The 14549-nt window shown below is 39.7% G+C and overlaps 1 protein-coding gene across 2 annotated transcripts in view; it reads right to left on the bottom strand.

Annotated features, from left to right (window-relative positions):
• The window catches only part of polrmt (polymerase (RNA) mitochondrial (DNA directed)), a 90122-nt gene extending 75573 nt beyond the window's left edge, over positions 1-14549 (bottom strand). For both annotated transcript variants that reach the window (XR_010957920.1, XM_067968360.1), the window contains exons 1-4: positions 14391-14549; positions 10402-10500; positions 8534-9327; positions 7388-7521 (exon numbers count right to left, since the gene is read on the bottom strand). Coding sequence is in view for 1 of the 2 variants with exons in the window: in XM_067968360.1 (XP_067824461.1) it covers positions 7388-7521; positions 8534-9327; positions 10402-10500; positions 14391-14511 (1148 nt within the window). In the remaining variant the exon portion in view is untranslated. The remainder of the gene's footprint in view (positions 1-7387; positions 7522-8533; positions 9328-10401; positions 10501-14390) is intronic.

Genomic DNA, 14549 nt, shown 5'->3' with positions numbered 1-14549 from the left:
CCTGGAGAATGCCTGTCATGTAGGTCCACCTACCACTACTGGCACCGAGGTTTTTAGCTGCCAGCTAGAGTGCTACATGAAGCACTACATGACGAAAGAACACTCCTCTCTGGGAAGGGTGAAACATAAGTCATGGTGACATCTGTATCAGCCAAATGACAGAGTGAAGGAATCCAGGGGCATTGACTAGGATATAAATAAGCAATCATTTACTACAATTATATAGTTAACAAAAAAAGTTAAAACATCACCTATCCTGCAAACTGCCTCTATTGGAGGAAATGTGAAGAATGGTCATGGGTCTAATACAACGTGGGAAGGTGGCAAGTTAGGTTCTCGATTTCCTTCACTGGAAGATAGACCTAATCTGTTACATGAGGTGGACTGTGCTCCTGCCCAAAATGGACACAGATAGTTTAAATATTATAATGCACGATAATGAAAGGCAAATAAATACAGATGCAACTACCTGTTTTTCTTGCTGGGAAAGCACCATGGACTCAGACTGCCATATAAAATAGGCAATGAGGGACAGCCAATTTCTGGTCTGATGGGAAATCAATGCTTAAAGGAGGACCAGCACATATAAAAGTGGATTTTATCTTTCAGATTGTGAGAGCTGAATTTCTCAGTATTTGCTCTTTTTTTTGAAGTTTGTTACCCCACATTTTTGATAGCACGAACTTTCACTGCAACAATTAAAATTCTGGACATGGGAACCTCAATGGGTATTTCTCTCTTTTTGTGTTATTTGGAGAAGGAAGAGCAGGATGATAGGAAGAATGCAAAGGAGCTTTGTTTGTACCAGTTACTCACTGCCCTTACTCACACTGCTGTGCCTACAGTCCCAAGTCACCCTTATCTAGGAATGTCTGAGAAAAACTACAGACTCCTCTTCATCAGGGAGGCAATGACAATTGCCTTGTCTGTTCAAATCTGACCTGTAGACAACCTACAAAGCAAGGATGGCACTGCCAGCGGTAGTCATAAAGCTAAACATTTATGTCTCAGGCCAATTCCAAGATACATCAATAACAGAGTGCATCGATGCATCAAGCAGGTCACTGGTGCATTGCTCCCCAGGGGAGGCAACTTCAACATTTTCCCTCTCAGCCCCGGCTCATAACACCATTGAAACATCTGCGAACCAAAGCTTAGCTAAGATACATTGAGGCACATGCAGCCATCAAGATCATTACTGAAAACAGTTTATGCATTTTAAAGAAGCATTTCAGATCAGGGCATGTTACAATAAGGTCCTACCAGGGTCTCCAAGATTAAAGCCTGTTGCATGCTGCACAAATCTGCCATCCTAAGAGGCATAATCACAGAATAGATGGAAATCTATCCATAGCCAAGAGCAGAGCAAGACACTGAATGATGAGCCAGAAGATGTCCCTTCTGAAAAATCTTGGCAGATGAGAGCCAAACAGCAAGCTCTCATAGATGAGGCTTTTATATAAGTGTCAGATCAGGTCAATGCATTAACAGTATCAAGCTATGTATAATGCAGTAAAATACACCCTCGGCAATATTGGTCTCTGCACTAGTTCAATTATCATGGAGCCAGTGCTTTGATTTGCTAATATCTTATTTAAGACCATTATATTTCTGGACACAGTTGAAATAAAGTACAACTAAATTAAATACCCTAAAAGTGAACTGTGGATGTGGCTAATGCTTTCTGGGCCAGTGCTGCCACTTGGCAACAGAGTAAGTTTTACGTGCTCTAAAGTCTAACCTTGTGCTCCTTCTAAAGAATGCATAGTTCTCCTGGTAAGAGGGTGTCCTGGAGTGCCAAACAGGACAACCCTCTTTGCCAGCAATTCTTATAAACGCAGGTCCAAGGCATATAAAATAAGGGATGCTATGCAACTATTTCGAGGCTACTGCCTAACAACCATCAAGCAGCCCCTTTACGTACTACCTGCAGCCATTAAACAAAGTGCAGCTGTTTGCCAATTGACAGCAAGCCCCCATCACCAAACCCAATTTAGGCTGGGAGCTTGCTGTGCATACAGAATAAGCTCATCCCAGTGCAATTTCAGCAAACAAAAAGGTTGCTGCACTCCGATTCCACCACTTCAGTGCAGAGGCCAGAAAGCAGACCCTCACGTCCAAGACAAAAAGTCTGCTGTTGAGTTTTATGCAAAACTATCAATCTGTAGTAATCCTTTCAGCTGTTCAAAAGGCCAATCTCCAGTTGCTTTGAAAACTACAAACTAACTGGAGTAAGACATCAACTCCCTGGTCTAATATAACCTGATGTGTGAGCTAACAAAACAACTTACAAAAACAGCAGCCATCAAGTAAGAGCCCTGTGGATTTTTTGAAAAGTCTTTCTTACATCCTGATGTAGCAATATTAGGCTTTGCACCTTTAATAAGTTAGAGTCTCCCACTTACTTAGGCCAGACACAATGAAGAAATGGCCAAAAGTTAATGGAATGTTATACTAATTTCCTAGTTTACCCTTCTGAATTCCTTGAACCTTAACATGGAAGAACCTCTTTTCTTCCCAAAAGGAAATCCATATTGGATTAAAATACAGATGGAGAGAGCTGGTCACCCTTTGGCAGTCAATGGCTTGCCGGTTTTAGTGTAATTTCTGAAAGCATTTCTTCAAAGAATAGTATCTCCTGACAGCCAGGGGCAAACTTGAGATGCATAATCAGGCATATCTATGGAACTGTAAACAGTAATGAGCACAGCTACCCCTAAGAACATATCATTCACTAGCATTATCCCTGATCACGGTTTAGGCATCGTGGCAATGGATAAACTCAGCCACTCCTCGGTATAAAATCTACCCACTACACCTCATATTTAGTCATCCTGATTGATAAAATGTTTCAAAAGAACAATCTACCAACCTTTCTATCTCACATGAACCTCTGTACATATAACTTACCGCCATCTTTAAAATTTCCAAAAATGTGGTCTTAAAAGTCAAAGGTAAGTACAACAGAAAAAATATTTTCATTAGCAAATCACCTCCATTTATACCTCAGTGAAGGTCAAGTGCATAATAGAAGACTAGTGTATACAAAATCCTTCACCAAATTTCTGATTGAGATACGATATATAATCTGCCTCTAAAATACTTAAATACCGTTGACAGGTAAAAAGATTTCAATGATTTAACATCATGCTGCCGCTTACTGCAACACCTCATCAGAAGGATAACGACATCACCCGAGAACCGAGATGAGGAGAAATTTCTTCACTCAGAGGGTGGTGAACCTGTGGAATTCTCTACCACAGAAGGCAGTGGAGGCCAAGTCATTAGATGTATTCAAGAAGGAGATAGATATATTTAAGAAGGAGATAGATATATTTCTTAATGCTAAAGGGATCAAGGGATATGGGGAAAAAGCGGGAACAGGGTACTGAGTTAGACAATAAGCCATCATCATTTTGAATGGCGGAGCAGGCCCGAAGAGCCGAATGGCCTACTCTTGCTCCTGTTTTCTATGTATCACATGGCAGTTACCATGGCAGCCCCAACATGCTCTGTATTGGGCTAATTAGTTAGTACAGATAAAAATATATCAACTGAAATCACCATTTATGCTGAAATGAATAGCTGATTCAACAAAGCAAATCCGCCATTCTCAATGTGTCAGATGTGAACACATCTTGTATTTTGCATAGATTTAAAATTAAGAAATATATATGAATGAGTGACATTTTTCCACTCAGCACAGTCCCAAATTAAACACTCAATTATTGTCATTTACTGCAACTTCGCCACCATCTTCATGTGATCCTTCATATCACTAGTGCCAGTTCATTTGAAATTGCAGGAAATGGAACATTGGGAAAATATGCAAACAGATGATGACTGCTGAAATTTTTAAAAAATCAACGAAAGGAGGATCCTCAATAAACACTAGTTAAAAGTAAAACACTGATTACAGTACATACTGAGATACTCCACTAATTTTACAACAGCTATGTTCAAAGGTCACAGGAGCCATCTAGTGGATAAAACAGGTACATATGACTATGCCCACTCTTATCTCCAGCTGCAATTATATTACAATTGTAATAATGTAAATCTAGAGTCAAAGTCTGACCTGATTCTAGAGCGAAGCAAAGAGAGATTCTCTCCTTCCAGGGAGTCTGGCTCTGCTTCAGTCTGGAGTCAGGTCATCCAGAGATTCCAGATTTCTAATACTTTAGCATCAGTATGAAGTGTAATCACTTTACTTTGACACTACAGTTCTTAAGTGTGTGGCACACTTAAACATGCAATTTTTCATAACTTGACAATTAAGACAAATTTTACTGAGTGGTGTATATTATCAAACTGCTCAGTGGTAGCCCTGTCACCTGAGTTAGAAGGACATGGGTTCAAGTCCCACTCCAGGACTTGACCACATAATCTAGGCTGACACTACAATACTAAGGGAGTGCTGCATTGCTTGAGGTGCCATTTTTTCCAAATGTTAAACCAAAGACACAAAATTCCACGGCACTATTCGAAAAGCAGAACTACTCCCCTGGTACCATGGCCAACATTTAACACTCAACTAACACCACCAGAAAACACATTAACTAGTCATTTGTAACATTTCTGTTTATGGCATCTTACTGTGTGAAAATTGACTGTATGTGTGTGTTTGCCTAGATAACAACAGTGACTACACTTAAAAAGTACTTCATTGGCTGTTAAACGCTTTGGTGTATCCTGATGATGTGAAAGGTGCTATATGAATACAAGTTCCTTCTTTCTAAATTGTCCCCAACAGAAGACAGACCTGTAACATTGTCACATTCATGGCTCCCCTGTTCACATCCTCACAATAAAGATGGGCAATGGGGTGAGATGATACAGAAAAACATCAAAACCTAGACTGGAAATACAGTAAAGTAAATCAGAGTTATTTGAAGTAATCCATCTCCCCTATGGTGTAAACATGATTATAGTAAATAAAGAGAGAAAAAATATTATAAAATAAAAATAGAACATGTTTGAAATACACAACAGGTCAATCACAAACTAAAAAAAATGTTAGCACTTCAGGTAGGATTCTAGTCATATTTGGCACTGTCTAGGTGTGTAGTGGGAAAGAGCTCCATTCAAGGGCTTTAAATTGTTTACATTTGACATCAGCATGGACTGCAGGAGGGCAATGAAGGTTCAGCAGCTTACCGCATTTGCATTGGTAAAAGCAGATTGAAGAGAAAAGATTTGAAAAGATTTTATGAATGTTGAGAAAGAAATGGCAAGGCAAGAAGAACTTGGCTGGGAGCTCCAGAGGGCAAGAGACATAGTGCTGAAAGAGCAGCAAAACAATGATGGAACTGAGGGAGTGGAGGAGAATTGGTAACTTGGTGTTTGAGGAGCAGTTGGCCCGGGGATTGCTGGGGGGTGGGGGGGAAGAATTCTGAAGTCAACTCGCTGGTACACAGGGAAGCAGTGAAGTTTGGGAGAGGGCAGGAGTGATCGGAGTACCAGACTTTGTGCAGATGAAGACATGAGCTACATTACTTTGAATAAGTTGTAATTAGTGAACCACTGAGTTGGGGATACCAGTGAGCAAAGCATTAGAGAAGCCGAGTCTTAAGGTGATGAAGTGTGGACTAGAGTTTCAGTGGTCGTAGGGAAAAAGGTAGGGGATGCAAGGAATATGCTAAGATTTCCTACCTTCTGATTCATCAGATGTAGCAGCTGGGGGTTGCTAAAATCAAGATGCTGGCAGGATCCGAAAAGCATAGCTTTAGTCTTGCTGACATTTAGCTGCAATAAAGTTTAGCTCATTCAGATTTTAATGTCAATTAGGTAATTGCAGAGTGTAGCAGCAGCCTTTGAACTGATAGAGAATGTAGAGATAGGGAACTGCATATTATCTGCATATAAGTGGAAACTGACCCCATGTTTTCTGGTAATATTGCCAAGAGAGAGCATGCAAATGGTGAACAGGAGGGGATCAAGGTTGGAGCCTGGGGTACACCAGAGGTGACTCTACGGACAGAGGAGGAAAAGCGAAAGTGCATCACCTATATAGAAAATCCTGGTTAATGGGAATTAAAATACTGCCACAAAAAATGCACTAAACTGACCTACCAGCTTTCAGTAATACATATATATATATAAAAAAAAATAAAGAATATATAGAACTGATTTCAAGGTGAGTTTCAGATTATCACACTCAGACTCCAATATGAAACTACCGCCTTGACATGTGTGCCTATTACTCTCTCTAAGCTGATAAGTTAGCGTGCATGACTGTCTCTACTTTTTTAATATGAGGCTAGAAATTACTCTAGGCTGTGTTTTTTTTAAAATGAGGCTAGAAGTTACTCTAGTCAATGTTATCATACAAATGTTTAATGCACTTATATCAAATTTCCCTCTTTCTTATAAAGAGGCAGGTAAAACCTCTGCTAAACTAGCAAAGAATTTGATATGAGTGAGGGGGCATTTAGTTTTTGTACCATATTCAAGTCATTCAATATACAGTAATTTCAAAAAAGATTTTACGATGTGGAGAGATGAAACGTCAAGTTAACTACAGTTGTGCATAAATTCCATTCTAGCTTGAGCATACATCACACCGTATTCCTAACAGGTCATAGCTAAATTCCGGAAGCAGATTTTCTATCCATGCATTCTACTTGCCAACAGGTGTTTGAGATTCTTGTGCCAATAGTAAAAAAGTTACCAAAAATATACACAGAGGAATTCATAAATCTAATAATCTACTGAAGAAATATCATCAATGGCTACAGATTTGTACTGTTCAATTATTGCAAGATAAATTTCTAGGTTATCACAAGCATCAATAAAATATTTTACTGAAGTTATCATAATCTAAACACTACATCAGAAATTCAAAATGTCTGCATTTCATAATGTTTCTTACCCCTATGCTTTTCCACAATTAAACTGCCCCAACAATTTTGATGTACAAGTTACATTTTCATCCTATATGACCGCTAATCCCCCTCCAACATTTACAGCCTGTCTAAATGTCATCATTATTCTCAGTCTCTCTTTTTAAAAAAATATTTGGTTAGGTGAAGAATACAAAGACGGAAATGACAGAAACTGGTAACGATGTCATTCAGTGGACAGAGATAACCACAGATGAAAAATAAAATTGCTATTTTTATAAAGATCACAATGTTTTGTGTGAAAAACCAACATACTCCAGATAAAAAATAATTACTTTTCTTGTAAATGTAAGCAAAAGTAAAGGTTATTTGCATCAGGACATGGGTGTACAGATGAAATCTATTCTGCTGCAGTCAATATGCATTTTTCACTGGGCTATTTTGCTCCCGATGCTCGTCAATGGAAACGTGCAAGGGCAAGTCAGAATAATTTACAGTATTAGTGTTTTTGTGACATTTTTCTGGTTTTTACAATCACTGCTTACCTCTCGATCACACGAGATGCGCAATTTTCCATACGTCCCATACACTCTAATGCTGCTACATAGCTGTCCAAATTGGGCTTCAGTCCTGCTTCCTCCACCAGGCTGAAAAGCCTGCCAATCTGATTTAATGAACCCTGCAAGCAAATCATTTGAGGTTATTTTCCTTACGTTTTCCCTTTCTGACCATCCTGCACAATTCTTCAGTCAGACCAAAAGGAGGGGAACATTGGCTAGATAAATGAAATAATTAAAAAAAGACAACTTCAAGGATGAGAAGCAAAATGGCAAATAATAAGAAAAGTAAAAGAAAACAGAAAATATAAACAAGATGAAACGGAGCAAAATAGAGAAGAAAAAAAAGCAAATGTGAAAAATTTTAAAAATAAGAAAAAAAGTGATAGCACTCAAATTGACAGTCACTCCTGAGGAGCTCCTGAATGCTGGATACAGTCTTGGGAAGTGGGTTGCTGAGCTGCTAGACTGAATAAAATTTCAATTTTTCCTGCATGAAGCTGGAGGTCTCCAGCCCATGTCTAGCGCAGTGATGAACAATGGCACTAATCTCTGCATTTCCAAATGCGTGAAACAATGACATTAATATTAAAAAGCATGAGCGATCATCTCGACTAAAATGGCGAGTGGTTCCCCCCACACCTTCTCCTTTTTTCTGAAATTCTGTGCTCATCAAGTCAAGGGATGTTGTGCTGGAAAATGGAACCTTTTCCACTTCTAATACCCAATGTCAGCACCTTGAACCCCAAGGTCAGATATGGCGAGGTTAGATACAGATGAGCCTATTCTGGCCCAACCAAGTACCTTGTCCCCTTCCTCAGAAGAGCACACTCTGTTGCATCAATGTGATAATTTCCCCTTGATTAGTGAAATTATCAACTAATGCAAAACTGCGGGCACTTTTACACTATGGACTCTTAACCACTAAGAGCCGGATTGTAGTTAGCAAATTTAAATTCACATTCAAAACAGCAGCAGTTTGAAAAGCACTTTTTCATGAAACCAGAGTGCTTTTAGGTAGCAGTGCTGTCAATAAATTTGAAGTTAATGAAAACAGGCAGACAGTGGATCCCAGGAACAGTGCTTCAGAGTAATTGTAGGTGGCATAAATTTATCACCTATAAATCTACTAACCTTTTTAGCCCACAGACGCATTAAAACACTGTAAATCTTAACATTCAACTGCTTCCGGCGAGTAAGAATCCGGTGATGGAACATGACGCATTCATGAGCTCTGTCCAGATCATTATTGAATGCACAAGCCTCGATGTAAGATAAAATATTCCGCTGGGCATCACCGCATTTGTTGCCCTCTTCATCTTCGAGCAGTTTGGCAGGAGAAGGCTCCCAGTTGTTAAGTTGTTGGTCAAGGTTTTCCACTTCATCAAGAATAGCTCCCACAGAATAATCGTGTAATGTATCAGACTTTGTATCTGGATGAACTGCATGTGGATTACTCATTACAGCAGGACTGGCTCTATGTGCCGCTGGAGTCTTTGCAACACTGCTTTCTGAAGTACTTTTTCTCCCAGTTTCTGTGGACTTGGCACCAGTAACGATTTTAGCATTGGACAATGGCAGCGGTTCTTTCACTTTTTTCACAATACTAAGTTGTCTCCTGGTTTTGTTACGTTTTTCCTTGTCTAATTTTTCTATCCATTTGCTGGGAACGGAGGTAGTTTTGGGAAATATTGTTTTGATGCCACGTTTTTGGCCCATCTGTTCTTCAGCTGCTTTTTCTTTCACGGGAGCTGCAGTGTTCAGGTTAAGAGATTTCTTCAATTCTCTGGCCGGCAGAAAAGTGAGATTCTTTGAGCCGGTGTGAATTTCTAGATGAGTTAAATTTATTCTGTTCACAAACTGTACCTCCGTACATTTCACTTCAGTCATGACATCTGCCTGAAGTTGCTGTATTCTAGCTTTGAGAACTGCCATTTGAAGTAGAAACAACAAGGAAATATAAAAATGTAACTAGAAACTTCCATCAAATAATGTAGAAATACGTACATCAAGATAAAACAGGCCGATAAAATAGTTGACATGAATGAACAGAATACATACTATAATATACACACTTAAAAAGTGAACCACATATCAGATAACCTCAGTACTTGCCAGCCAAAAAAAAGCTATGGCTCACATGTATGATGCCCCATTCATCACCATGTCTCTCCACAGCAGGAAATTTATTTTTAAAACACGCTGCTTCTGGCACTGCCATTGCAGTGCACAGGGGAAAGGGAACAGGGAACCAGTAATCTGAGAGAGAGGGAACATGAGACTGGAGCCTAAGAAAGGGGAACAGGAGACCAGGTTCCTGAGAGAGGGGAGCAGAAGATTGGGAGCATGAGAGAAGAAAGTAGAGGATCAGGAGCTAGAGACTGGTAGTCAGAAAGAAGTAAATGGTGCTGAAGAGACAGGTGAGCAAGATTGGGATAGGAGCAGATGAGTGTTCTTCCAGAGTGAGCTACAGCACAACACAGAACAATTATTCACCTACAAGACTCCCCCACACACAAACTTTTAATCTTCAAATTTACAGTCTTATACACAACTATATACAGCAGTCAACTTTTACCCATACCTGCTTTTAAGAAAAAAAATCACCATCACAAGCAGGTTTTCTGTTCATTTTACAGACGGGAGCTGAAAAGCTTGTGAATTTACAAATCTTTATTCTGTTTACAATAAAAACACTTTAGTTACAATAAAACACTTTAGAAATTAAACGAATCCAGTTTGTGGCTCAGATCATTGGCAGCGGTTTCTGAGTAGCGATTTTTTAAAGTTACAGTATAGACACTTTTTTAAATAAAGTTGATCTAGACAATGCTTTAATGTAATTTCAACCATTTGAAATTTTTACTTCCAAAACAAATATTATGACTTTGACATTATTACAGAGTCCCATGAAAGACAGTTGCTGGTAATCCATAAACCATCATACGCTCCTGAAACATGTCCATTTTCCCCTCCCTTTAATTTTCTCTTTTCACACTTACCTTCTAACAGATGAGCTCGCTCACGAGTTTGTTTCTTTCCGTCATCCTTCTTAGGGATAATAGAAGAGTAATTTCTTCTGAAGAAAGCCCAAGGTCGCTCTGAAAGATCAATTGCAAGCATTTTTAGCTACACTCTCCATCAAAACAAGGAATATCCATCAATGACTGTATGTCATCTTTTTCTGATGTTCAGAACATTACAGAACATATACAAAACTAATGTGAAACCTTCATTTGGGACAGTAGTTCAGTTTTATTTCTGCTGGTTTTTTTTGAATTCATAGAATCATAGAAGTTTACAACATGGAAACAGGCCCTTCGGCCCAACATGTCCATGTAGCCCAGTTTATACCACTAAGCTAGTCCCAATTGCCTGCACTTGGCCCATATCCCTCTATACCCATCTTACCCATGTAACTGTCCAAATACTTTTTAAAAGACAAAATTGTACCCGCCTCTACTACTGCCTCTGGCAGCTCGTTCCAGACACTCACCCAGAATTGCCACTGTTGCCTGGGTATTATGGTTCACAAACTGAATTAGTCACCAATTTCACATAAATAAGTCATTTTCACCTAAGTGTACACTTAATAAATCAAGGAGCTGGCATCTATATGCCTAAAAACTAAAGTTTCTACCAAGGGATTGAAAAGCATTATTATACATGCAAACGTGGCTTTTCACGCAACTCCTAATTTAGGAATGAATAGGACAGGGCGTATGTCTGGCCTCCATTGGTACTGATGTTTGTCTAAGAGGCCAACCTAACTGCATAATGCACAACTGCTACAGTTCCAAAATAGTATGAACAGAAATAATGAATTCTCAGAAAAAACAACTGAAGGCAACTACAGGAGATGTGGTACTTCATAACATGAAGTTATGAGTTCAATTACATAAAATACAACATACTGTATTTGCTTGGAATAAACCCCTGATATAACTACATCTACTTATCAAGTTTGGTTGCTGCTATATTGTGATTGTAAGAGTAGTTATTTCTCCTGCCTTCAACATGTTCACTAGTGGCAATGTGGATGCTGAAAGCAAAAAAAACGCTTGTTTACTGCATGATATTCTGAAGCAGGGATATCGATGGGACCAGTTTAAAAATAAAATACATCACAGATGCCCATATAAGCAATGAAAGTATTTGTGAAAATAATTCCCAGCTGCCACTGTTCCAATGGGCTGAACAATGCAATCATGGTGTAATATGTAGTTAATTTGGCATTCCAATCTCAATTATTACTGTTCACTAAAATAGTAACGTGAAAGATTAATTATATGTCATAATTTTCTTTCCCGGCGTAACTCACTTACAAAGTAATACAGCGGCTCTAAAGCACTGTAGGATGACCTGAGAATGTGAAAGGCACTATATAAATTCAAGCTGATTCATTCTTTTGGGAACAGTAACTGAAATATTTACTGACAGGACAGCACAGTAACATTTTATTTAAATGAGATACCAAGTATAGCAATGAAGTCAGATAATTGGGAGCTGAATGTTAAGCACTGCTACATCATCTCACAACATCTTTCGAGCCACAACTTGTTGAGATCCCATTTATCTTTTCATTTGGACAAAGCCTTTACAATACTTTGCAAACAATTCAACTGCAGCATTCACAAAAATGTAAACAAGACCATGTCAAGTTTAACCTCATTATGTTCGCCCTGCTGATACCATACCAGCACCATTGCTGTAACGGTGCGAGTTGAGAGTGTTGAGTATCACACCACTTATGTTGAACAACTGCGGGAAGGCTTGTGCCAAAGTTCCATACATGTGCACTGAAACTCATGCACAGAGGGCAACTAATGTTGCCTTTTGTACTACTACTCTTTTTTTCAAAATGGAAAGGGATAATGGGACAGTGATTCTTTTTTAATCAGAGAGACTGAGAGAAAGGAACATAGAAACAGGAGTAGGCCATTCAGCCCCTTGAGCCTCTTCCGCTATTCAATTAGATCATGGCTGATCTGTGTCTTAACTCCATCTACCTGTCTTGGTTCCGTAAGGAGGAAGCACAAGTATTTTAAAGAAATAGTAAGCAAATATTACAAAGGGAAAAAAAACAATGAGACTTAAGTTTGGTGCAGCTGAGCTCAGGCCAACACGATGCTGCACTTTTCGAGTCATCAAGTAAGATGCAGCATAAACTAGTCCATATTACAGATCAGAATGGTCAGAGACAGATAGAAAGGACTTGTGTTTCTGGAAATTGTTACAAGACCTCACCAACAAGAAGTTGAGAAAATCAAACAATTTTCTAAAATAGCATTACTGACAACAGTATAACGGTCTTTCTGAACTAAACACCATGGCTCTCATTGCTTTTGAAAGGGAACTCGATAAACGTTTGAAAATTAAACAGGATAAATCGCTAGGCCCAGATGAAACATATCCCAGGCTGCTAAGAGAAGCAAAGGAGGAAATAGCGGAGGCTCTGACCATCATTTTCCAATCCTCCCTGGCTATAGGCGTGGTGCCAGAGGATTGAGGACTGCTAACATTGTACTGTTGTTTAAAAAGGGAGAAAGAGATAGACTGAGTAATTATAGGCTAGTCAGTCTAACCTCGGTGCTGGACAAATTATTGGAATCGATTCTGAGGGACAGCATAAACCATCATTTAGAAAGGCACGGGTTAATCAAGGACAATCAGCATGGATTTGTTAAGGGAAGGTCGTGACTGACTAACTTTTTTGAGCAGGTAACAAGGAGGGTCGACGAGGGTAACGCATTTGATGTAGTGTACATGGATTTTAGCAAGGCTTTTGTCAAGGTCCCATATGGCAGACTGGTCAAAAAAGTAAAAGTCTATGGGATCCAAGGGAAGTGGCTAGTTGGATCCAAAATTGGCTAAGTGGCAGGAGTAAAAAGGTAATGGTTGACGGGTGTTTTTGCGACTGGAAGGCTGTTTCCAGTGGAGTTCCACACGGCTCTGTACTAGGTCCCTTGCTTTTTGTGGTATATGTTAATGATTTGGAAGTGAATGTGGAGAGCTTGATCAAGAAGTTTGCAGAGGATATAAAAATTGGCCGTGTGGTTGATACTGAAGAGGAAAGCTGCAGACTGCAGGAAGATATCAATGGACTGGTCAGGTGGGCAGAAAAGTGGCAAATGGAATTCAATCCAGAGAAATGTGAGGTAATGCATTTGGGGAGGGCAAACAAGGCAAGGGAGTACATAGTAAATGGGAGGATGAGAGGTGTAGAGGAAGAAAGGGACCTTGGAGTGCATGTCCACAGATCCCTGAAGGTAGCAGATAAGGTGGTTAAAAAAAGCATATGGGATACTTTCCTTTATTAGCCGAGACTTAGAATATAAGAGCAGGGAGGTTATGCTAGAACTGTATAAAACATTAGTTAGGCCACAGCTTGAGTACTGCGTACAGTTCTGATCACCACATTACAGGAAAGATATGATTGCACTAGAGAGGGTACAGAGGAGATGGCCTTCTTCTGTGCTGTTAAATTCTAACATTCCATGAATGTCAAAGCTAACCCACTAAATTGAGTTACAATACCTAGCATTAAAACCTGTAGAACAAGGCACAGCAGAGCCACTAAAAATGATGGATTTGTGATAAATATTTCAAACCTATTGAAATGAATAAAACAGATTTATTTTTATTAATAGAAATAGCAGACTTTCAAGGTTCCCTCAACTGAAGTAAAACCTGCTCCTTTTAGCTTACAAATATCACCTATTTGTTATGATTGATCATAAATCTCACTCCTGACAGTTCCATGTTGTTGAGAGAAAAAAAATAAGTATTTTTACTAAAGTAAGTAACTAAGGTTTGTTTGACAACGTACTGCGGCTTAGTGAGAGTCGGTGGGTGGTCGTGGATGTAAAGGTTTTTGCAGCGTTACTGGGGAAGTGCCGGCTGCACATGGAGCCCCGGCCTCTGGCCCGCGGTACTGCCCTGAACGGGTTCGTTTAACTTTCGAGGGAAATCGTGGAGCCACGGCCTTTACCTGAGCTCTTGGCGGGATGCCTCCGGAGCTGCGAACAGCGGTGACAGCCCGAGGGGAGGAGCAGCTCCCTCAGAGTAGCGGGACCGGAGCTCCGGGATGTGCAGAGCCTCAACAGCGACATCTCCGCTCTTCTCTAGGGCGCCATGTTGGTTGTTAGGG

The sequence above is a fragment of the Heptranchias perlo genome, chromosome 29 (genome assembly GCF_035084215.1).
Source record: "Heptranchias perlo isolate sHepPer1 chromosome 29, sHepPer1.hap1, whole genome shotgun sequence".
NCBI lineage: Eukaryota > Metazoa > Chordata > Chondrichthyes > Hexanchiformes > Hexanchidae > Heptranchias > Heptranchias perlo.
This window is presented reverse-complemented; position numbering and strand designations above follow the sequence as displayed.